We start from the raw sequence: 22,239 nt of genomic DNA, 5'->3' as shown, positions 1-22,239 counted from the left end.
TATATGTTTCGGGATGATGCCCGAATTTGGTGGGAAGTTATATCCCAGACCAGAAACATCAGTGCCCTAAGTTGGGAAGAGTTTCAAACTCTATTCAATGAGAAGTACTACAATGATGCCATCAGGGTGGAAAAAGTTGAAGAGTTCATTAGATTACTTCAGGGGAGTTTATCGATGACTGAGTATGTCCTGAAGTTTGATCGATTGGCCAAGTTTGCCATGGAGCTAGTGCCCACTGATGGGACCAAAAGGGAGAGGTTTCTCTAGGGGCTACAGTCTAGATTATCCTGGGATGTTCGTATCACCACTGTGGCAGGGGTTACTGCCTATGCACAGGTGGTTGAGAAGGCACTCACAGCTGAGAGTGTAGAGAACAAGATTTGGCGAGACAATGCAACCAGAAAATAGTTTAGGAGGACAGGTTCTCCATTTGTGGGTTCTAGGAGGGGTGGAGGCCCCAGTGATCAGAAGAGGAAGGTTCCTGATACCTTCCCAGCTCCAGGTCTTGACAGAAGAACCCGTGGTATTTCAATGGGCTGCCAGAGTGATAGTGAGGCCTGGAAGACTTATCCTGAATGCCCTAGGTGCAAGAGGCACCATTTGGGAGAGTGTAGGGCAAGGGCCTGGTTTTTATGTGGAGCAGTGGGTCATCTCAAGAAAGATTTCCCTAAGGCAAGAAAGGAATAACCCAAGAAAGCGGACAGCTCAGCCCTAGCTCGAGTGTTCGCATTGACGCAAGCAGAGGCTGAGGCGTCACCCTCAGTAGTTACAGGTCAGCTTCTTAGTGTTGGAACCCTTTATAATGTTTTGATTGATTCTGGTGCTACACATTCTTTTGTTGCTAATAGTATTAGTGATAGACTGTGTAGACCATGTGATTATTATGCTGTGGGGTTTGGAACCTTATTACCCACTGGGGAGTTAGTAGTATCCAGGAGATGGGTCAGATCTTTTCCAGTGACGATGGAGGGCAGAGAGTTGTCAGTGGATTTGATAGAGTTAGTTATGACTGACTTCGACATGATTCTAGGTATGGATTGGCTAGTGAAGTATGGGGCACCTATAGATTGCAGAAGAAAGATGGTCACCTTTGAGCCTCAAGGTGAGGATCATTTTGTGTTTGTTGGCACTGTGCATGGACCTCGTATACCTATGATTTCTGTTTTGAGGGCTAGAGATCTATAGCAAGGAGGTTGCATTGGATTCTTAGCCAGTGTGGTTGACACCACTCAGGTCATGCCAGTGAAACCAAAAGAGATCAAATTAGTCTGTGAATTCCTGGATGTGTTTCCAAAAGATTTACCAGGGTTGCCACCACATAGAGAGATTGAGTTCGTGATAGAATTGGCACCAGGGATGGAGCCAGTGTCTAAAGCACCTTGCATAATGGCCCCTGAGTTAAAAGAATTGAGGTTACAATTGCAAGAGCTGTTAGATTTGGGTTTTATCAGACCTAGTTTCTCACCTTGGGGTGTGTCAGTTCTATTTATGAAGAAGAAGGATGGTTCTCTGAGGATGTGCATTGATTACAGAGAACTGAAAAAGTTAACAATCAAGAACAAGTATCCTCTACCAAGGATAGATGATCTGTTTGATCAGTTGCAAGGTAAAAAGGTATTCTCAAAGATAGACCTTCGTTCTGGTTATCATCAGTTGAGGGCCAAGGAGGGAGACATACCAAAGACTGATTTTCGCACTAGGTATGGGCATTATGAGTTCTTAGTCATGTCTTTTGGATTGACTAATGCCCCAGCTGCTTTTATGGATTTGATTAACAGAGTGCTCAAGGATTATCTGGACCAGTTTGTGATCGTCTTCATCGATGATATCCTAGTTTATTCTCAGTCAGAGCATGAGAAACATTTGAGATTGGTTCTACAGAGACTGAGGGAGCACAGACTATTTGCAAAGTTCAAGAAATGTGAATTCTGGTTATCTCAGGTATCCTTTCTTGGGCACATTGTCATTAAGGAGGGGATTAAGGTAGATCCAGTCAAGATTGAGGCAGTCAGAGATTGGCCAAGGCCAAAGAATGCTTCTGAGGTGAGAAGTTTCCTTGGATTGGCAGGTTATTACAGGCATTTCGTGGAAGGGTTCTCTAATATTGATGCTTCGTTGATTGAGCTGACACGTAAGAATCAGAAGTTTATTTGGTCGGACAGATGTGAGAACAGCTTCCAAGAACTGAAGTAGAGGTTTATTACAGCTCCGGTTCTAAGTCTTCCAACAGATCAGAAGAAGTTTGTGATTTACTGTGATGCTTCACATCAAGGTTTGGGTTGTGTTCTAATGTAGTCAAGGAAGGTGATCGCTTATGCTTCACGCCAGCTGAAGGAGTATGAACAAAGATATCCCACTCATGATTTAGAGTTGGTGGTCGTGGTCTTTGCTTTAAAGGTATGGAGGCATTACCTTTATAGGGAGAAGTGTGAGATCTACACTGACCACAAGAGCCTGAAATACTTCTTCACACAAAAAGACTTGAATATGAGACAAAGGCGTTGGCTGGAATTAGTAAAAGATTATGACTGTGAGATTTTTTATCATCCAGGAAAGGCCAACGTGGAAGTTGATGCTTTAAGCCAGAAGGGTCCGGGGCAGATTTACAGTGCGAGGCTGATAGCCAGAGACTTAGCAGATGATATGACCAGAGCTGGTATAGAGTTGTTGGTGGGCCAGTTGGCCAATATTACGCTACAGTCTACGATGTTGAAAAGAGTAAAGGAGAGTCAGTTGGGAGATCCGCAGCTGATCAAGACAAGAGAGGATGTTATGGCTGGAGCATCCAGAGATTATACAGTGTCTGATTTGGGCTTGTTGAGATACAAGGGGCGGATATGCATTCTGTTAGACACTGCTATGAGGCGAGAAATTCTGGATGAATCTCATACTACACCTTACTCTTTGCATCCAGGCACCACAAAGATGTATCAGGATGTGAGATTGCTGTATTGGTGGTCAAGGATGAAGAGGGATGTAGTAGAATATGTGGCTAAGTGCTTGACATGTCAACAGGTCAAGGCTGAGCATCAGAGGCCAGCAGGGTTATTGCAGCCTCTGGATATCCCAGAGTGGAAATGGGAGGGCATCACGATGGATTTCGTGGTGGGGTTACCCAGGACTGTTGGTCAACATGATTCAATATGGGTTATAATGGATCGCTACACCAAGTCAGCTCACTTTTTGTCAGTGAGGACTACATATACAGTTGACTAAAATGTAGATCTCTATGTGAGAGAGATCGTGCGCCTCCATGGAGCACCGAGGTCGATCGTGTCAGATCGGGACCCTACTTTTACTACCAAGTTCTGGGGGAGTTTAAAGAAGGCCATGGGGACACAGTTGAAGTTTAGTACTGCTTATCATCCTCAGACAGATGGACAATCAGAGAGGATGATTCAGATATTAGAAGACATGCTGCGAGCATGTGTGCTAGACTTTGGTGGATCCTAGAGTAAGTATCTACCTTTGATAAAGTTTTCCTACAAGAACAGTTATCAGCCTACCATTGGGGTTGCACCTTATGAGATGATGTATGGTAGGAAGTGCAGATCTCCCATTCATTGGGATGAGACAGGGGAAAGGATATACTTGGGTCTCGAGGCAGTTCGGAGGACCAGTGAGGCCATTGAGAAGATTAGAGCTCAGATGCTTGCTTCTCAGAGTAGACAGAAAAGTTATGCAGATCCCAAGCGCAGGAACGTGGAGTTCCAAGTGGGAGACTATGTCTTCCTTAGAGTATCACCATGGAAAGGGGTGAGAAGATTTGGGAAGAAGGACAAGCTGAGCCCTCGATTTTGTAGGTCCATTTGAGATCCTGGAGAGAATTGGTCAGGTGGCTTACAGGTTGGCCTTACCACCAGCATTGTCAGCTGTGCATAACGTGTTTCATGTTTCAGCTCTTCAGAGGTATGTATCTGATGTGACTCATGTTTTGAGCTATGAAGATTTGAAGCTTGAGGTATATCTCTCCTATGAGGAACAACCAGTCCAGATACTTGACAGAAAGGACAAGGTCCTCAGGAATAAGATGATACCTTTGGTTAAGGTATTGTGGAGGAACAGCAAGGTCGAGGAAGCGACCTAGGAGCTGGAGTCAGATATGCAAAGTCAGCATCCCGAGTTGTTCAGGTAAATTTCAAGGACGAAATTTCTGTAAGGAGGGGATAGTTGTAATGCCCCAAAATCCCTAATGCAGTTTAATGGTTGGATAAGTAGGCCGGGAGGGCCATAACTAATTTATTATGCCATTAAATGGTTGGATAAGTAGGCTTGTTTATGTAAATTATATTATAATATGATGTTAAATTCATGCATGTGGGTCCACATTTCATTATAGGGGCATTTTGGTAATTTGTCCCATTGAGGGTGTAATTGTGTATTTTCATGCATGTTGGTGAACTATTGATAAGGCCACATTATAATGTGGATTTGTTCGAGCCATTCGGCATGAGACGATCTGTGAGTGTAAGTTAGCAGTTTGGTCATAACGGGATTAAGTTCGGGGGTCGGGGTGAGTCTTGGGGTAATTTGGTGATTAGAGCATTTCCGGGAATTAAAGGGTAACGGGATATGCTTTATTGGTATTTGAGAATTTTGGGAATAATGGGAATTGGAGGGTGTTAATTATGATTAACGAAATAGGCGGGACAGGACATATTTACCCTTGGGAGCCTTTAGAAGACTTTAAATGACCTAGGGGCAAAATAGTCTTTTCACCCCTAAGATATACATTAACCATTCAAGCTGTAGAAACTAAAACCAAAACAAAGCCTTCTCTTTTCCTTCTCACGACCATCATCCTACTCCTTCCTTTGGAATTTTTGAACCCTATTTGAAGAACCAAGCTAGGAAATCAAGGTTTGAAGCTTAGAACCTTAGTTCATCCATTGAAGAGGACTCAATTCAAGCTTGAGGTAAGAATTCATCCATGAAACTTTGGTTATACTCTATTTTTCTAATAGTTTTCAGTTGAGAAATTTGAAGTGATTAGTTGAGAATTCATGGAGGTTTTTGAGAAAGTTGCTTGGGTTTTGTTGAGATTGTGGTATGGATGAAGTTTTGGGGTTAAATTTTATGTTTGGATGATGTTTGGGATTGGTTTGGAAGCTTAGTTTTCAGGGGAAGTCGCAGGGGAGAAGACCAGAAAATTTTGGTCTGTCAGTGGCGCCCCAGCGCCACTTCTGGCGCCCTAGCGCTAGGTAGGGCAGAGAGTGGGACTCTCTCTGACTTGGGGTAGCGCCCCAGCACTAGGTCATTCTCAGCAAGGCCTATTTTTAGGGCTCGGGATGACTTTGGGGGCTCGAGGGATGGTTCCACTACCCCGTTTGGGTGGATTGGGAGTTCTGAGAGCACAGGATTGAACCCGGGGGTGAGTGTTTAGATTATGAACCTTTTATTGATTTACTATGTTGATGGATTGCAATTGGTTATGACTAGGTGACCGCTAAGGAACTAAAATACAGATCGTTCTCAAGGGTTGTTCTTTTACTAATTCTCGCTCGAATCAGAGGTAAGAAAACTACACCTCATATGTGACATGCATGGTTATTCATGAGACATATTGAATGTTTAAATGTGGACATTGATTGCATATCAAATGCTTAACAAATCTTGCTTACTTGTGAATGGCACTGACTTATTAGTCAAAATCGGCAATAGTGTCAGTAGTGACTGTGAAGCTGTGACTTGCTAGTTAAGTTCAGCAGTAGTACTGAACACTGGTCATATGGTATTGACATAAAAGTCAAGAACGGTTTTAGCGTGTTTAACGCAAGTCGATAAAGATTAAATTTAATCGACATCAGCATTGAATGACTCATCATGAGCATTAATGCCGTACCGACCCCAAGCTCGATGAAAAACTAAAAGCGCTTGTCTAGTTCCATGACTAGTCACTCAGAGCTAGGGCCAGAAGGCCCAGGTGACTGCATCATCACATGGCTAAGGGTACGGAACCCACACTAGTGACTCTATGGTTACTCATTTGGTTTACATTAGTGACTCGCTCATCAGTCACTCATCTGGTTTAAGCTAGTGACTTGGTCACTCATTTGTGAAGGGTGTGGAACCCACATTAGTGACTTACACATCTGTCACTCATCTGTTTAGGGCTATAAGTCATGTATGATTATCATGATCATCATTTGATATTATATACATGCAGTAATGAGTTTTCTTGCTGGGCTTTGGCTCATGGGTGTTATGCGGTGCAGGTAAAGGGAAAGAAAATCTCACCCAGTCTTAAGTGGAGATCTTAGGTGGTGATGTGTACATATGTGGCCGCTTGACCACCACAGCTGTAATGACCCAAATTTACTAATAAGGCTTAAGGGCCTTGATTAGTGTGCCGGGAGGGCATTATTGGAATATATGTGATTTAATGATTAAAAGTATGCCATATGACTATTTGAATATATGAGATGCATGACTATGTGTATTAGTATGCATGTAGGCCCTGACTAGGTTAGAAGGGGCATAATTGTAATTTTGGCCCATTGAGAGCATAACTATATATACATGTGATAATTGTTGATACCACATTAATATGTGGATATATTTGTGATTTGTGATTTGTGATTCGAGACGATCCTAGTGAGCAGGTTAGTGAAAAAGTCACAGCGGAGATTTATACTCGGCTCGGGGCGAGCCTGGGGGTATAAATGGGAATATAGAGAATATATTGGGGTTAATTTTGACATTGAGGAATATAATTGGTGATTAATTAGGTATCGGGAAGTAAGCGAAAAATAATAGAGACACTCGAGGAGTTAGCGGGAATTGGGTGAAATGACCAAATTGCCCCTAGGTTGATTTAAAGGCTTAGGGATAAAAGGGAGGGTATCTTGGTCATTTGAGTTAAAAAAATTGTGATAAGGATAACTATTGCTTTATGCCTTAGTGGGAAAAGTCTAGAGTCTGAAAGAAAAGGAAAAGAAAGAAAAAGAAGGAAAGAAAGGGAACTAGAAGCCTGTTTTTTCTCTTTATCGGTTTAGACTCTTCCCCATCAATTCTTGAGGTCTTTTGGAGCAGAAACTCAGGGAAAGCCAGAGTAAAGCTTGAGGCTAGAGTCCTTGGTCTGGCTTGAAGAATTGGCAAGGATTTAGCAAGAACAAACCATTCAGTTGAGGTAAGACTTTGAGGTTTTTCTTCAGTTTCTGGTTTCCATATTGAACTAAGAGGTCTAAGCTAAATTTGATGGGAATTCAAGGGAATTCAAGCCAAGGGTTTGAGGAGGAGTAAGCCAAGGAGGTGTAGAGGCTGACTTAAGGTCGAATCTCCATTGAAGGTATGAAATACTAGCTCTAAACTCTGAGGTTTTGGTTGTTTTGCTGAGGTTTCTGAGTTTGAGGTTCAACCATGGTGAATTTTGAGATTAGGGGTACATGTGTTTAAGTTTTGTATGGTTGGGATGCTTGGGATGAGTTAGACATGTTAGTGAGCTTGATTCTAGGTTTGGTGGAAGTTTGGAGAAGTTTATGTAAGGTTTGGCTCAGGGAAAGTCGAAGGAGGGAAAAAACAGCATTTGTTGTTCTGTGACTAGCGCTACAGCGCTAGCCTTTGGGCGCTGTAGCGCTAGGCCAGGTTGTCTGGGGGTTTTTGGGTTCTGTTTGTAGCGCTGTAGTGCCCTTCGAAGAGTGTGGTGGCGCTACCTTTTTTCCAGAAAAGGGTTTTTGGGTTATTTTCAAGGGTTTTTGCCCGAGGTTCGGGGTTTGATTCCACCACCCCGTTTGGTGGAATTAGAGCTTCCCGAGGGCTCGGGATTGGTCCCGAGGCTAGGTTTTGGACTTGAGGTTTGGTGATGATTTTGACCTATGGTTGTGACTAGGTGCGTGCTAGGGCTCAAGGGGGATCGTGCTCAAGGATCAAAGTGAACAAAGCTAGCGAATTTAAAGGTAAGAAAACTACACCCGGTTATATGTTTGTGATGGGACTAAGTGCTCCCGATATCTGTATAATGTCAATGATGGTATTATGCCATGGGACATGTGATATACGGCCTAAGGGTGCCGTATACAATATTTGCACACAGGGCGTCACTTGGCCACTGGTAGCCGAGGACAACTTAATATTCACTGAGCTCGGTTTAAGCAGCCCGGAGTCAGTGGGATAAACAGAGGGTGCGGCCTAAGGGCGCTAGCCCTAGTTATCATTTGTGAATTGATTATTGATATGAGATGATATGTTTGGTATGTTGACTACTTGGTTATCATGGATGCTTAAATTGTTGAGAACATGTTTATGTGTTATAAGATATTGGATTATCTGTTGATTGTTTATGCTCTGTTATTGTGTTTTCTTGCTGGGCCTTGGCTCACGGGTGCTACGTGGTGTAGGTAAAGGCAAAGGCAAGTTGGACCAATCTTGAGATGGAGAGCTGCGAGGCTGAATGTACATAGTCAGCTGTTCGGCCGCCATGGTCGAGGAGTGGGTCAGGACAAGGATTGCCTAATAATCTGTTTTGCCTTAGCATGGCTAATTACTGTATTTAAATCTTGAATCTTTGTAAATGGTTTTAATCTTATTATTTTTGGGATCCCGTGTAAACAGAAAATGTTATTTATAAGAAATGCAGCTTTTGAGACCAAAATCTTTTAACCCTAGTTCCATTATAGTTTTAGTAACACATTTTTAATTAAATAACTTGATTAGCAAGACTAGCACTTTTATAAACACACAGTGTAACGGTCTTGGCTATCTAGGGCGTTACAATTTGGTATCAGAGCGTCCTAGGTTTATGGGCGGGTTGTAACTTTTATACTGTAATAACCATTTTGAATTGTAAATAACTTGCAAATGCTTTTATGGGCCCATGAATAGTTTTATGTTTTAAATAAAATATATCCTTCCCCTTTTGATTGGTTTTTCACTTTAACCTATTAATAACACCTAGATGCACGTTTACAACCAAAGAACTCGATTAGCGAGTTAAGCACGGTTCAAAGTTCACAGTAACGGTCTTGGAGTAACCAGGGCGTTACAACCTGGTACACTACTAGCTGGGAATCGCTGAATATCTCCAGGGACTGTGCATGCACATCCCGAGACAAGCGTAATACTGCTAATAATGCCTCGTACTCGGCCTCATTGTTTAAAGCGTTGAATCCAAATCTGAGAGCACAATGGATTCAGTGATTCTCCGGAGTGATGAGTATGATTCATGTGCCCGAGTTGTGTTCATTGGATGCTCCATCAACATATAGCTTCCACATAGGAGTATTATTTTCCTTTTTGGTATCTCCATTCTTCAATTGGTAGGAATGGTCTTCAAGGTTGGTGCCTTCGACTATGAAGCCTGCCAATGCTTGTCCTTTTATTGCCATCCTCGAATGATAAGTGATATCAAATTGTCCTAGTTCCATGGCCAACTTAAGTAATCGTCCCGAGGCCTCTGGTTTCTGAAGAACTTGTCTCAGCGGTTGATCGGTCAGGACTCGGACCGAGTGAGCTTGGAAGTATGGACGCTCTTACGAGAGGCGACTAATAAACAGTAGGCAAGTTTTTTAAGAGGGGATACCTAGACTCCACACCTACTAGCCTTTTACTGATATAGTACACAGGGTGTTGTACCTTGTTTGCTTCTTTTACCAAAGCAGCGCTGATTGCATGCTCGGTGATTGCCAAATAGATGAATAATACTTCACCATATATTGGCTTCGCTAGGATGGGAGGTTGAGCGAGATGCTCCTTCAAGGCTTGGAAAGCTTCATGACATTCCTCGGTCCATCGGATCTTCTTGCTGCCCCTTAGTAAGTTAAAGAAAGGGAAACACTTTTCCGTAGACTTTGATATGAACCTATTGAGGGCAGCTACTCTCCCAGTTAAGCTTTTCACTTCTTTGATTGTGGTAGGTGACTTCATGTCGATCAATGCTTTGATCTTCTCAGGTTTAGCCTCGATTCCACGTGAATTGACTATGTATCCGAGAAACTTACCAGAACCAACTCCAAATGAGCACTTAACATAGTTTAACTTCATGCTATACTTTCTAAGTATTGCAAAGCATTCCTCCAAGTCTCGAACATGCCCTCCAGCTTCTTTGGACTTGACCAACATGTCATCGACATATACCTCCATATTTTTGCCGGTCAAGTCTCGGAACATGCCATTCACTAAACGTTAGTTGGTGGCTCTTGCGTTCTTCAAGTCGAATGGCATCACCTTATAACAATACAATCCCTTGTCTGTCTGGAAGCTGGTATGTTCCTTGTCGGGAGGGTGCATACTTATTTGATTATACCTAGAATACGCATCCATGAATGAGAGTATTTCATCTTTTACTGTTGCATCGACCAGTTAGTCTATTCTGGGTAGTGGGAAGCAGTCTTTGGGGCAGGCCTTGTTTAGATCTGTGAAGTCCACGCATGTTCTCCACTTCTCGTTTGGCTTTGGAACTAGCACTGGATTTGATACCCAATCTGGATAGTAGGCCTCCCTTATAAAACTGTTTTCCTTGAGCCGCTCGACCTCCTCCTTCAGGGCTTGAGATCGATCTTTATCAAGCAGTATCCTCTTTTGTTGCACCGGTGGGCAGTTCTTGTCCACATTGAGGACATGGCTTATCACGGATGGAGAAATTCCAACCATGTCCTTATGTGACCAGGCAAAGACATCCTGGTTTTTCTTGAAAAAGTCTACCAACTGTGCCTTAATTTCCACCTTTAGCTCCTTCCTGACTTTAATTACTCTAGTCGGGTCCTCCTCATCTAGTAGGACTTCGTCAAGATCTTTGACTGGTCCTAAACCATGACGTCATCCCCAAAGCGAGGATCGATGTTGTTTCCCTCGCTTTGGGAAACTTGCTATAATAACAAATCTTCGTTAAAAGGAGCCATCGGCTCCAGTAAAGTGTTTCTTTCAACGTCAACTTCCATGTTGACAACCTCATCGGTTCCTTCCTTCTCTTCGCAGCAGGTTACTACCATGTTGTTTACGCATGGTCCTTTCCTTGCCTTGACCACTAACGCATTATAGCATTCTCGTGCGTCCCTTTTGTTACCATGTACGCATCTTTGCCCTACGCTTGTGGGGAACTTCAAAGATAGATGCCAGATAGATACTGTTGCGTGTAACGCCATCGAGAGGGGTCTCCCGAGCACTACATTATAAGCTGATGAGAAATCTACCACCAGGAACTCTGTCATCACAGTCTCATGCCTGGGGGCATCCCCCACCGTGACCGGTAGTCTAATAGTTCCTGCTGGTGCAAGGCATTCTCTCGTGAACCCATATATCACTTGGGAACACGGTGTCCGGTCCTTGACTGTGAACTTCATCTTCTCAAGGGATGTCTTATACATGATATCTACTAAGCTTCCCGTATCCACCAAGCATCTATTCACTCGGGTGTTGGCGATTTGAATGGTAAGGACCAAAGGGTCATTGTGGGGATACCTCACGTGCCTGGCGTCATCCTCCGTAAAAGTGAGAGTTTCACTTTCATACTTTGGATTCTTTGGAAACCGCTCCTCGACTGCCATGCACTGGGAAGACTCCCCTACCTCATGTCTTAGGGTCCTTGCATATCGCTCACGAGCATTATCACTATTACCTGCTATGTGGGGCCCCCCGCATATGGTGTCCAGTGTGAAGTCTACGGCCGCTGGCTCTAGCGGTGAACTCCTCTGCCTTCAGAATTCTGGATTCCTGCTCAGGGTTTCATTCTTGACTCGATACCTCAAGAGCTTTCCTGATCGAAGAAGAAACTCTATCTCATCCTTCAATTGTTTGCACTCGTTTGTGTCGTGCCCATAATCATTATGGAAATGACAAAACTTATTCTTGTCTCTCTTTCCTTCTGAGCGCAAGGGTGGTGGCTTTCGGTATGGTACCCCCTGATATGTTGCCAAGTAAATCTCAGCCATTGATGTAGTTAGGGCGGTATAATTGGTGAACCTAGGCTGGTAGGGCTGATGCTTAGGTTGTTTGTCGGCGGGTGCTGACTTAGCTTTCTTTTCTCCACCCTGCTCGGCACCTGAGGTATTCCTCCTCGTACTGTTGTCCCCACTACCGTCCTGAGGGTTTGTGCCATTCTTATCTGCCTTGACAGTGGTCGGATGGTTTATGCATTTTTCTTCCTTCATGATAGCGTCATCTAGCTTCATGCATTTGTCTGCTCGATCCAGGAACTCCTGCAAGGTGTTGATGAGGTTCATGTGTATGCTATCCCACAAGGGACTACGATAAATTATTCCTGCCGAGATGGCAATAAACTTCCCTTCATCTCCTACTGTGGACGCTCGGTTTGCCTCTCTCATGAATCTCTGGATGTAGTCCTTCAGGGATTCATCCTTCCCTTGCTTGATGTCAACTAGCTGATTGGCATAAACTGGTTGAATCCGTCCGGCACTGAAGACCTTGCAAAATTCCTTCCTGAAGTGCTCCCAGGAAGTGATGGATCCAGGTTTGAATTTCCAATACCATTCCTGAGCTGACTCAGAGAGAGTGAAATGGAATACTCTGCACCTATAATCATGCTCCACACCGAGTAACTCCATCTGATCCTCGAACTTTCCAATGTGTCGTACTGGGTCTTCCTTCCCAATGTATGTTGGGATTTTTGGGGTCTTGTATTTCGGTGGTGGTTGAGCAGCTTGGATATTAGCACTGAAGGGACTCCCACTTCTATGAGCTAGCTTGTTATTGGAAGGTTTATTTGTCAAACCTTGAGCAGCCATGACGAGTGCATCTATTTGAGCCTGCACTGCTGGTGGGATCGCTGTTCCAGGTGGGGTAGACATCCCTGGTACCCCCTCCTAAGCGTTGGTCCTCCTGTTGATGACTTCCCTCAGATCCTGAGGTTGTGCATCTTTCCCGAGCCTATCGAACACAGTATTGGTGTTGTTCATCATTTCCTTTCCCTTGTGAGACTGAGGGTGTAGGGGTGATAGGTCTGCCTTGCCCTTGTCGATGCGACCATGCCCCTGAGCCTCTCCTCCTACATGACTTTGAGACTTTGAGCGGCCATGTCCATTCCTGTCACGCCTCTCAGATGTTTAACACTGATCTCCTACGTTGTTTCGTCTGTCCCCCTGGGAGGGGGCCTTTGGGTTGGTAACACTTTTACTCTAAAATGAAGTGTTATTCTTCTTAGTCATGGAGGAGGCAATCTTGGACTGTGCCTCTTCCTCCTGTCTCTGGGAAAGTGGCTCTAAGAGCATCCTTGGGGTTCGACTCCTCCCCTAGGACTCCCTATTACTGTTGTCTCGCATTCCTCCTGCTTTGTCCTGAGCCTCCCTCACCGCCTGAGCAGCAACTTTAGCGTTAGCTCGAGCTAACTGAGTAGCTACCTCTAGGGCCACAGCAGCCTCCTAGTGCCTCCGGTCAGCTTCCTGCTCCCTCTGGATCATCCTCTGGACCTGCTCATCTATCTCCCGTCGTTGTCGTTCCATAGTCGTTCTCTAGAGGGAAATTTCTGCAGCAAAGGCCTCCTAGTGAGCATCTTGTGGATCTTCTGCATCAGGTTGGTCTCCAACCTCCACCTGAGGTTCGTTAACAGGATCGATGGGATCCTGAGTGGTGGAATCTCTGAGAGTCATCTTCTTTGTCTGGTTGGGTTTTGGAGGCATCGTAAAACTGATGAAAGTGTGTTTCTTGATTTCGTACTCTCAATGAAAGCACCAAAATGTTGACCTGTGAAATTGGCCAATAGTCGTATGTATAGTATACGACACCTTTTGAACGCAATGAATATAAAATACAATAGAGTACAAATATCTTAAACAAATACACAGGAATTTATAGTTGTTCAGCCCTATTCTGATGAACAGTAATAACCTAATCCACTTAGTTTTTAGTATTGAATTCCTTGATAGACAATTACACTGATGATCAGAAGTATTCACTCGTTGCTAATTTTCCCAGAGTTTCTCCCAAAATGTTCGTCAGATCCCCTTCAATGGAGCCCTGGGTCCTTTATTTATAGTACCCAGGGGTTGTTACATGATCAGTAAGATTGGGATCGTGGTATGGTACACGATCATTGGGAGTGGAGATACGTGTCCACCTTCCCATGATTATGAGATCGTGGGTCTTCCCGTTATCTTCTCTGGATCGTGGTCGATAATGCATGATTGAGACCCTCGAGAAAATGCTAAGTCTAAATTGGTCTATGAGACTTAGGTGCTAGGCTCAATGACCCTTTAGAGCTTGGGTGCTAGGCCTGTGATCTTCTAGGTGCTAGGACTGTTGATCTCAATCTGAACGAGTGTGAGTTTTACCCGACTTTGGGAGTGTAGGCCGACCACCCTATGGAGGATAGGGTGGGCCGACCACCCCGAAGGGTCATGCTTGGGTCGACCACGCCTAGGGGTAGGGGTCAGGCCGACCACCCCTAGGGGTTAGGGCCAGGCTAACCACCCCTAGGGGGTTTTGGCCTGGTTGACTTCTCTATAGGTCTTGGACCTATCTTTTTTGCTCATCGGTCTTTTTTTCAGTACTTCGTCGTTTTTTCCTGATTTGTGCTGCCACGTGCCGCTTTCTCATTTGCCACATCATCCCTGGATTTTTTTGGGATTACATATTTTGTCTCATTACTTGTTTAGATCTTGTGTTTTGATAAATTATTTTTTGGACCATGTGTTTTATAAAATGGTTCAAATTACCCCTAAATCCAACTTTGATAAAGAAAAAATTGAATATGGCAACACATTTGTTCGGCAAAATAATTGTGATTTTGTTCTGAATTATTAGTTTGGTGAATTAGTTGTGATTTTAGCTTAAAATTTTTTTGACTAAAATCGAGTTTATGAATCTATTTTAATTATTTTACAAAACATAGAGTCCAACAAATAATTTGTCAAAACACAGAGTAAAAAATAATTTATCAAAACACATATTCCAAAAAAGTATAACCATCTTTTTTTCTCAAATCACTTCCTGGGTCTATGTAAAAATATTATAGCAAAAATATAAATGATCTTTAATAAACATTGATAAACTTTAAAAACAATACAAATTTTAAATTAGCAAAAGGACTTGATCATTTATATATTTGTGATTTTGTTAATGTCTTGTTTTTATATTTAGGTTGATTTTTGGCTAAAGATACAATTTTAATTTGATTAACTATTCTTGATCAATCATTTTGACCAAATACACAAAGTTTTATTCAAACTCTTATAAGGGACAATCAAAGGTTCCATAGAAAAATATGACAAAAACAAAATAATTTAAACTTTTATAAGGGTCCATCGAAGTTCCATAGAAGAACATGACAAAAATAAAAGTGTTCGTTAAAAGAAAAAAAAATTCCCACATAACCTATGTAGGAATCATATTCGTATGCTCCACTATATATTGTCTCCCTTATAATTTTGGATAGAACAAAAATATGAATACACATGTACTTTATTCATAAAAATGTGTAACACGAAAATAATGGCATTAAGCTAGATATTTTGAATTGTAAATTTTATCCACAATTCACTAATATTTGCTTTATTTATGAGATAATATATGGAGACTATGACAAAAACATTTCATTCAGGTCCAACCAAATTCAAATTGAAGTTATTATAACCTCCAAAACAATACCTTGTCTATTATTTATTTATTTATTGGAGTGCAATTTTATTTTATTTAATGTATTTGTTATGATAATATGGCAAATAGTGAAGACAAATGTGATATTATAATAAGACCATATCAATATATATTTTGTGTTAAATTTAGTCCAAAATATGTATCAATATTATATTTGACCCATTTTTTGTATTTGTAATTCAATAAACAATGTGCAAACTAATTTTAAAAAGTCAATATAACTATTAATGATTATTAAAAATATACAAAATAATTAATTTTTTATTATGTAAAGATTAATTAAAAATTAAAAACTATTTTCAATTAATAAATAATATTAATGAGTAACAAACGAGTAATTAAAAAATGTGTGTGTTATTTAACATGTATCAAATTTAGTACATATTTTAGACCGTCATTGTAGTTCCAATATAGAAATGAGCTAAAAAAATAGTTATATACCACTTTTATAACACAATTGGAGATGCCCTGAGTCAACATCAATTAGATTTGTAGCCACAATAAACTATCCAACCATCACATCCTTTGGTATGAAAAAAAACTCAATTAAAAAAGAAACTCAATGCTTAATCAAACACTAATGAAAATTAAAAACAAATACAGATACAGATACGCAATCATAACATTACTAACCACAAGGTGTAAGGAATTTGTGTCATTTAAAACTAATTTTAAAATGGGAATGACAACAAGGTCCATGTGCACCCAAATTCAAACCAAATAAAGAAATGAAGCTTTGAAAATTGTAGCTTAAGCAAACCCACGTACATTTGGACACGTAAGTAACTGGAGCCAAACATGGGAATTAAGAAAAGGATGAGTTGTGTGTTGTGTTGTTTTTTATAACAACATAGAGAGAATTAGGGGGTGTTTCGACAGCGGGTGATTTGCTTAATTCATGGGACAACGATAATTACACACGTCTTGCGCTTTGGCCACGGTTCGGGTCCCATATCTCACTCGTTTTTTTTTTTAATAATGGATTTGTTTGAAATAAAATAAATTTGTGGGATTAGAGTATGTGTATTGACTAATATGCCCCTTGCCATAAATTGATTGATTTTGTAGATGTGGGAATGATAATATATGGATATAATATGGCTCCATCTTGTATTGATGGGATTATTTTCATAAATTAAATGAGATGATAAATGGCTTCATAAATGAGAGTTTAAACTTTAGTTTTATTTCTATTAAGAAGAAAAAAAATACAATAATGAATGGGTGAAAAGGACTACCATTAGATTAGATTGGAATGGTGGGTTTATTTATTCAACTTCAAATTAATTATATCACTAAATATTTTTTAGTTTCTTGAATCAAAACTATCTAAAAAATAGTAGTTATACATCTTTTCAATGAGAAGGATAAAATTATCCAAAATCTCCATCTCCAAGAAAAGAAAGAAACAAATAAAATAAGGTTAGCAATAGTTAATAGTTACTCTCTTAAAGGTGACACCATAACTTTCATAGGCTAAATTAGTATCATTTTATAGCTATAGGTATCAAATATAAATGTTTTGTAATACAAAAGTCTCTAATGATGCAACACCATTAGATTAGATAAATAAATTATTCAATAAACCATTTTTGTTTGATGTTGTAACTGAAAAATGTTAAAAGTCATAATAACACTTTCAAATTCTTGCATCTCATTTTCAAATACCCTTTTGTGTTATGAGCCTAACCTCCATATCCATAATATCAACAACCTTCCACCTATCTTCTACAACTAAAGAAATTATGTCCAATAAGAAAAACATTTCTTTTATTATCCTATTAATGGAAATGAGATGCCAATACTTAATACATTAGTCTCTTTAAAGTATTAGATGAATCGATTGAATGATTAACTTTGTCAAAATAGCCATTAGTGATTTGTAAGAAGTGATTAAAAGTGGGAAGGTATAAAGCCATAAGACTAGTCTTAATGAAGGCAATTAAATACTTTGAATATTATATAATGGTTAGCATAAAGGCAATATAGTCCACTTTTTTTACGCCCATTAATTTTTGGTAAAAAATAAATCTTTTTTTCTTTCTTTTGGCCTGTATATAATTATTCTACTCTCACCTAATTACCATGATAGAGTTTTGAAATATGGAAAAAGAAAAAAAGAGAAAAAAAACAAGTCTCAAATTCTATTAATATTCTACAAACTCAATCATAATTTTAACATAATCTTCCTCTAAACTAAAGCATAAAACAATAGGTTAACCTTAACTATACCTAAAAGAAGAAAACAAAACAACAAGGGCAAAATTGTCAGAACATAGAATAATGAAAAAAGAGAGAGAGAGAGTGTATAATAGGTCCCACTTCTTTTTACAAGTTCTTTTCAAACTGTTTTTTTTTTTTTTTTTTTCTGAAGAGGAAAAAAATCTCTCTGCTTGAAATTAAAATAGTAAAATATAACCACTTTCTCTGTCTTCTCTCTAATCAACCTCTTCTGAGAAACGAAAAAAAAAACCACAGCCTTGTGAAGCTACATAGCAAGCTTAGAACCCCCAAAATAAACCATAGGCATTATGTTTTTTTTAAGATTAAACCCATTTAGATTCATTCTTTTTCTCTCCATTTTTGTCTTCTTCGTCACTACTTTTGGAGCTGCTCATGTACCAGATGCTTTTCGTGTATCGTCTGGTTCGTTTTTTTCTTTTTTCTTTTTTTTGGTTCTGGTTTTTTATATTCCATTTTTGGATAAATAATTTAATTTTTTTGTTGTATGAATAAAGGGTTTCGTCTAGAGGAAGGAGAGCTTGGAGGGTTGATACCACCATGGGAGATGACGCGGAGGTTTCTTGCGGACGCAACAGTGGATAACTCGTCTCTGTTGCTGGCTGAGGATAGAACTCGCAGAAAAGACCCGCTTGATGGGCTCACGCGCTACAATGGTGGCTGGAATATCAGCAATAGTCACTACTGGGCTGTGAGTTACTCTTGAATTGCTTGTTTTTATATGTAGTTTCTGTTAGGCTGGTGTTATCACTGCCATTTTGGTTCTTATGGGTTCTGTGATTCTGAGATTTATAATGAGTAAGCGTACAAGTTTTCTGGGTTTTACTGTTTGTGACTGTTTTGAGTTATCTGAAGTTTTTGGTACTTTCCTGTGTTGACCGTACTTTTCTGGACTCATATCTTGTCGTGAATCTGTGAATTTGTAAAGATTTATAATGATTTACTAGTGAGGGGGCAACAAAAGTTGATTCCGTTACCTTACAGATGATTTTCCAAGTGCTCTGATGAAGGGTCTTTTGGTTTTCTTTTCTTTCGACATCATGCTTTATAGCCTTTCAATGTTGATTTTTGGGTCTAGTTAGTAATTGTGTTTCACCAAGTTTAATTTATTATTATTCATTTGGATTACCATTTTGTGATGCAGTCTGTTGGTTTCACTGCCGCTCCATTCTTCGTCATTGCCCTCATCTGGTTTGTGGTCTTCGGACTTTCCTTATCCTTGATCTGTCTCTGTTATTGTTGCTGTTCTAAAGAGCCTTATGGCTACTCTCGAACCGCCTATGCTCTCTCGTTGATCCTGCTCATTCTCTTTACTATTGCTGCAATGTAAGTCTCTCTCTTAATGTTGATTCAAGGATGTTTAAACACTTGCACTTGGCTGTGTATTGGTGATTCAGGCTACTGATTTTATTTTTTTTTCAAATATTTTTATTCTATATTTCAGCGTGGGGTGCGTAGTGCTGTATACTGGTCAAGGAAGGTTTCACAGCAGTACAACAAGCACGTTGGGTTATGTTGTACAACAGGCAGATGTAACTGTCGAAAACCTCAAGAACGTTTCAGATTATCTTGGTGCAGCTAAGCGGATTGGAGTTGATGCAGTGTTTCTGCCATCAGAAGTCCAGAACAACATTGACCAAATTGAAACAAAGATCAACTCTTCTGCAACCACTCTTTCTGATAAAACCGAAGAGAATTCAAAGGAGATACAAAATGTCCTGGATAGCGTGTAAGTTATTCTTCTGTAGCTACTATAAGAACCTGAATTAATGTATACAATGAATTGAGATGACATTTGTATTTCTTCATGCTCTATGCTGCAGGAGATTGGCTCTTGTTATTGTTGCCGCTATTATGCTCTTTTTGGCATTTCTTGGATTTTGTAAGTCATTGAATTTCTTGAATTATGAGTAGAAAATTCACCTCCTTTCATTAATTGTAAAATTCACTCATGTCATTGCTACTACTTTTGCAGTGTTTTCGATTTTTGGGTTGCGAACGCTTGTATATATGTAAGTAATGAACTCTTTAGCTGTATGCTGTTCCTCATTGTTCCTACTTTGCACACCAAAAGATATTCACAGTTATGTCTTCTTTAATCTAATATTCATAAAACAAAATATTTATTGACTGCAGCTTGGTGGTTGTTGGGTGGATTCTTGTTGCGGGAACCTTCATTTTATGTGGTGTATTTCTTCTTCTTCACAAGTAAGTTCTGTTTGTTTAAGAGGTTGTTGGCAAATTGTGACACGTTCTTGATCTTATGCTAGCAAAATGATGGTGGAATGATATATGCTAATTTACCGACAAAAGGCTACATCTTAAGGAGTTGAAATTAGGATTGTATGTCAAATATAAATCTAAGGATTACTGTGCATTGGAATTATACATATTAGTTTTTCTAAAGGTATATCAAACTATCAATTTTTGAGTTGATCATCTAGTAGCAGCTAACTAGTACAATGTATTTAAGGGAGGACAAAACCAAATATCTTTCTTAAAACGCTTGATGTTCTCAGAAAATAATAATATTTGGTTTATATTGATCCTCAACCTTTCTTACATTAAATTACAGCTGTGAAGTTTATGGAAACTTTTTAGTTTGATCCGAGCTTCCCATCTCTGCACAAAATACCTAACCGAAGCATGTAGTTGTCCAAAATTCTGTGTTGCAACTTATATGTTGATGTGTGGTTTTTCTCTGAATTTCTCATTTTCTCTTCCTATGTTCACTAGTGTGGTTGCAGATGCATGTGTTGCAATGGATGAGTGGGTCCAGAACCCTACTGCCCATACAGCTTTAGATGATATTCTTCCATGCGTGGACAATGCCACAGCCCAAGAAACCTTGTTACGGAGCAGGGATGTCACCTACCAACTTGTCAAAGTAGTGGACACTGTCGTCAGCAATGTTACTAATCTTAATAATCCGCCTAAAGGATTACCATTTTATTTCAACCAGTCCGGTCCAATGATGCCTACTCTCTGCAACCCTTTCAATTCCGATCTCAGTACACGGCAATGTGAAGCTGGTGAAGTGCACCTGAATAATGCTACTAAGGTAATACAAATTAAGCATTTTAGACGTTTAGGTGGGATAGGACATGTAAAATGCACGGTCATTTAAACTCCTGAAACATGTAGTCTTCTGCGAGGCAAAATCCCTTCTAGTTTCTTGAATGTGGAATTTTTTTGGACACATGCCAATGTTCTCATATTTATTCACCCATTTTCTGGAATATATGTATATGTATTTATGTATATTGTTTTCAGCTTTTCTAAACTTATTATCAATGTCCACTAAACCATTTTCTGATTGTCCCTTTACCACATCCTTTTACTTTCCTTTCCATAACTTAGTAAATGTTGTTCCAAATAATATCTTCATTTTGGTTTGGAGCAGGTTTGGCAGAATTATGTATGTAAGGTCAACTCAGATGGGAATTGTGCCACAACCGGTCGGTTAACTCCTACCATCTTTGACCAAATGGCAGCTGCCGTGAATGTGAGTTATGGTTTGTACCGTTACGGTCCATTCTTGGTTGATCTGCAGGACTGTACTTTTGTTAGAAATACATTCACAGACATAAGCAACAAGTACTGTCCTGGCCTGCGACGACATAGTCAGTGGATCTACATTGGGTTGGTAATGGTGTCTGCAGCAGTTATGCTTTCACTGATATTCTGGGTTATCTATGCAAGGGAGCGAAAACATCGTGTGTATACCAAACAGCTCGAGGCCAGAGCAGCGGGAGGAGATCCATCCAAGGCTGCATAGATATCGTCTAATTCAATCTGAAAGTTCTTTTTTCATGTATATTTGAGTGATATTACACAATCAGGTTTGTACATGATGCCAGCTATTCTTAGTTTTTATTGTGTAGAAGTTAGTTTGAGATGTATTATCGATGTTTGATAGCTCCTTGAGAAAGTACAGACTTATGGGCAACTTCTTGTGCCTAGTAGCAAACACGACATTTCAGTATCGGTCTCTCATCGGTCTTTTGTTTGTCTTCACATATTTATTAACTTGAATCTTTATGAGATGGTAATGAGTTATGACATTGTTGACCGAATTTTCGCCGAGTTCTTGGTCAGCATCTCAATGATGTTTATTCAACTCTCGTAAAGGGGAATGAAGACCAGTTGGTTGTGGTTGGCACTAACCAGCTAGGTACTTCTTTCACTTTCTGAGTATTTAAGAGATTTTTTAAAAAATATCCTAAATCGCTAGTGTTGAACAAGTCTCTTGAAGGGGGTAATCAAGAGGAGTTGGCTTGGCTGTGGTTGGGACCAGCCTGGTAGGTACTTCTCTCACTTTCTGAGTATTCATTAGATTTTTTATTTTATTTTTAAGAAAATAATAATTCTATTATCACTATGGATAGTCACCACTGTGTGGTTTTAACTTGAATATTGTTATGGGCACCACCACTTCACACGACATACACATAC

The 22,239-nt window shown here is 40.1% G+C and overlaps 1 protein-coding gene across 1 annotated transcript; it reads left to right on the top strand.

The window, feature by feature from the left end:
* The first annotated feature begins 17,947 nt into the window (after window positions 1-17,947).
* On the top strand, window positions 17,948-21,830 carry LOC133782843 (uncharacterized). The gene is made up of 9 exons (XM_062222253.1): window positions 17,948-18,189; window positions 18,282-18,475; window positions 18,929-19,110; window positions 19,229-19,513; window positions 19,608-19,666; window positions 19,760-19,796; window positions 19,921-19,992; window positions 20,521-20,845; window positions 21,188-21,830. Exons 1-9 carry the CDS (start codon window positions 18,075-18,077, stop codon window positions 21,560-21,562), a joined length of 1,644 nt encoding a protein of 547 aa, XP_062078237.1. The 5' UTR covers window positions 17,948-18,074; the 3' UTR covers window positions 21,563-21,830.
* The last annotated feature ends 409 nt before the right edge of the window (window positions 21,831-22,239 follow it).

Source organism: Humulus lupulus, chromosome 6, assembly GCF_963169125.1.
Source record: "Humulus lupulus chromosome 6, drHumLupu1.1, whole genome shotgun sequence".
Lineage (NCBI taxonomy): Eukaryota > Viridiplantae > Streptophyta > Magnoliopsida > Rosales > Cannabaceae > Humulus > Humulus lupulus.
The sequence above is the reverse complement of the archived record's forward strand: the minus strand, read 5'-3'. Positions and strand labels throughout refer to the sequence as shown.